We start from the raw sequence: 3,032 nt of genomic DNA on the forward strand, positions 1-3,032 counted from the left end.
GGAAGGGTCTCCCATCAAAGGAGTCCAGGAAGTGATCTGGGAACTACAGCATGTTCAGAAAATCCTGATTGGTTCCCACTGATGGTTTCTGGATCTCCTCCCAAACAGGAGGAGTTTATTCTCTGACCTCTGACCTTTAATGGTCGCCCTCAGAGCGCCGGCTTTATTCTCCACCTCCTGCTGAGTCATGGTTCCCCTGCAGCTGGAGAACTCCTCCATGTTAGCTCCTGGAGCTCAGAGCTAAAGCCGAACGAGGTGGTCTCCTCCTCCTCCTCTTCCTCCTCCTTTGCTTCATCTTCCTCACAGGGAGAGCGTTTCTCCAAACTGCCTCCAGGAGGCGCCTCTGAGCTGTTAGTATTTTCTTCCGGCCACAGGGAGGACCTCCATGAGAACAAATGAATGTTTTTGTCCCTTCCTGGGCCCCATAGAGCAGAATGCCAGGGTCAGCACGGCATCCCTACTGGACAGCATGGTGGTGGCAGCATCATGCTGTGGGAAAGCTAAGCTGCATCAGAGACCTGTGGCCTAGTCAAAGCCTGGAACCGCATCCAGCAGAGTCTGCGGTGGTGGAGGCTGCTTCTAAAGGCACTCCACACTTTCCAGATCAGGCCTCCTCCTCAATCACGGCGGTTACCATGGTAACAGCTGCTGAAGCCTGGTGGGTTTAGTTTTTGTGAACCGACCCGGTTTGTGTCTGACGCTCAGCTGAAGGAGTCCAAAATGGCGGTGAGCAGCATCGGGCCGCTGATCGACGAAGAGGAGGAGGAGTGGGAGAGGGTCAGCTGGAGCGGAGAACCCGTCGGCAGTAAGTCAGCCCCCACCGCCGGGAATCCTGCGCCGTGATTGGCCGCTGACTGTGGTTGTCGTGTCGTCAGGTATATCATGGTCCGTTAAAGAGATGGCGGCATCCAATCAGAGAGCAGACAGAGAGCCCGCCTTCCCCAAGATCTCCACGGAGACGCCGTCACTCAACAAAAGCCAGTCTGGACTCTCTCTGAGTTCTCTGTTCAAAGGTGAGAACCTGGCGGCGGGGGCGGAGTCATGTGACCGAGCCGCCATCATGTGACTGATTCTGCTCCATCTGCAGGGAAAGGCCGAGGAGGAAACCTGCAGAGCTTCAGCGACAGTGAGTCCGCCATGGCGCCGCCGCGTGCAGCGGGGGGCGCTCTGACGCTGACCCGCGTCCAGCGGGGGGCGCTCTGACGCTGACCTTTCTCTCTTTCAGTGCTCGGAGACTCGGCGCTGCGGCTCTACACACCAGAACTCCGAAAACCCAAATCTGAGTACAAGGTAATCTGATTACAGCTGTAATCTGACTGTTGCCTGTGATTGCTGATGATGATGTCACCCGTCAGGACCTGCTCAGCGATTGGACGCCTGAGGAGACGGTTAAGCGGCTGCAGCAGGGGAAGGTGAGCCTCCGGTCTGACCTCTGGCGCCGCCGCTGCCGGCCAATCAGAACCACTTCCTGTTTGTGTCCCGCAGGCCGTGTCTCTGGAGAAGTTCCGCTCCCTTCAGGACAAACTGCTGCTCCTGGATCTGGCCGTCGCCGCCCATGATGGGAACGCCATCACCGCCGTAAAGTTCTGACCCGTCGCTGATCATTGAGCTGTTCTGACCCGACCCAGTGACACTCCTTCTGTTTGCTTGCAGGTTCTGATCTTTCTGAAGAGGACTCTCTGTAAAGGTCCGTGTCCGTTTGCTGCTCCCGCCGCCGCGGCTGGACGCCATCTTTTCACGCTTCTGCTTTCTCTGCTCAGAGGTTCTGTTCAGAGAGATGGAGTCCAGGCAGACGGCGCTGCGGCACCTGATCCACCTCCTGACGGAGACCCGGGAGCAGCGGCTGCTGCTGGAGCTGCTCAGGTCAGGACTCGCCCGACTCGCCGCTTCTGGTCTGTTCGCTTCGTTTACGTCTCTTTTCTTCTTCTCTGCTCCTCAGGGCGCTGGGCCGGACGGAGGAGGCGGCGGTAAGTCGTTAGCACCGAGGCTGGGCTCGGCTCGGCGTGATGCTGACGTGACATATCTGTTTCCATGGTAACAGCTGCTACAGTACAAAGAACACAAGAACATCACGGATGAAAACAAGAGGCGGGACTTCCTGAAGAGCTGTCTCAGGTGAGGAAGGAGGAAACCAGGGAGGGAAGTTAGGGAGGAGGAGGCGATGAAGGAAGTGAGGAGGGAACGGGAAACAGGAAGCAGGAAACAGGAAGCAGGAAACATTTTCCTCCTTTGTTCTTTTTCAGCCTCCAGTTTGCTGCCGAGGACTTGGCTCACATTCAGGATCACTACACTCTGCTGGAGCGGCAGATCATCATCGAGGTGAGAACCGGGTCAGAACCGGGTCAGAACCGGATCAGAACCGGGTCAGAACCGGGTCAGAACTGGGTCACTATGACTGTTTCCCCCTGTTGCTGCTGGGATACAGCAGCCAGCATCCTGACCTTAACAGCTTTCTGGGACCCCGAGTGTCTCCTTCAAACCGTGTCCTCCAGCCTCGCCGTGTCCTCCAGCCTCGCCGTGTCCTCCAGCCTCGCCGTGTCCTCCTGCCTCGCCGTTATTCTTGCTTCCAGGAGCTTCTTTTCTTTTCAGCCATTAGAATTAATCCAGTTGAAATCCTGAACTGTAAATCCTGAATTCTCTTTTGCATAAACTGGTTTATTCTGCGGCTCCTTCAGGCGGCGGACCGGAAGGCGGAGCGAGAAGGAAAGGTGGAGATCTTCCAGAAATGTCCCAGAAAAGCTTCCATCCTCAACATGCCGCTGATCACCACCCTCTATTACTGCTGCTTCTACCATTACAACGAACCAGAGGTCAGAACCAGTTCAGACTGGGAGGAAACCACAGCATCAAGCAGATAACTAAAGATTAGCTGGGTTAGTTTAACCCTGGTTAGTTAAACCAGACTATTTAAGAACCAGTTAAACTGGTTCCGGTTAAACTGTTTCTGGTTAAACTGTTTTTGGTTAAACTGGTTCCGGTTAAACTGTTTCTGGTTAAACTGGTTCTGGTTAAACTGTTTCCAGTTAAACCGT

At 55.2% G+C, this 3,032-nt stretch overlaps 1 protein-coding gene across 1 annotated transcript in view; it reads left to right on the forward strand.

Annotated features, from left to right (window-relative positions):
- Positions 1-3,032, forward strand: part of vipas39 (VPS33B interacting protein, apical-basolateral polarity regulator, spe-39 homolog) — an 18,606-nt gene that overhangs the window by 1,688 nt on the left and 13,886 nt on the right. The window contains exons 3-14 of the mRNA XM_015368918.1: positions 706-805; positions 876-1,013; positions 1,088-1,126; positions 1,226-1,290; positions 1,356-1,412; positions 1,486-1,578; positions 1,654-1,687; positions 1,761-1,863; positions 1,940-1,967; positions 2,042-2,115; positions 2,244-2,319; positions 2,676-2,810. Of these exons, the coding sequence (XP_015224404.1) occupies positions 706-805; positions 876-1,013; positions 1,088-1,126; positions 1,226-1,290; positions 1,356-1,412; positions 1,486-1,578; positions 1,654-1,687; positions 1,761-1,863; positions 1,940-1,967; positions 2,042-2,115; positions 2,244-2,319; positions 2,676-2,810 (942 nt within the window). The remainder of the gene's footprint in view (positions 1-705; positions 806-875; positions 1,014-1,087; positions 1,127-1,225; positions 1,291-1,355; positions 1,413-1,485; positions 1,579-1,653; positions 1,688-1,760; positions 1,864-1,939; positions 1,968-2,041; positions 2,116-2,243; positions 2,320-2,675; positions 2,811-3,032) is intronic.

The sequence above is a fragment of the Cyprinodon variegatus genome, unplaced genomic scaffold (genome assembly GCF_000732505.1).
Source record: "Cyprinodon variegatus isolate N-32 unplaced genomic scaffold, C_variegatus-1.0 Scaffold2247, whole genome shotgun sequence".
In the NCBI taxonomy this organism is placed as follows: domain Eukaryota; kingdom Metazoa; phylum Chordata; class Actinopteri; order Cyprinodontiformes; family Cyprinodontidae; genus Cyprinodon; species Cyprinodon variegatus.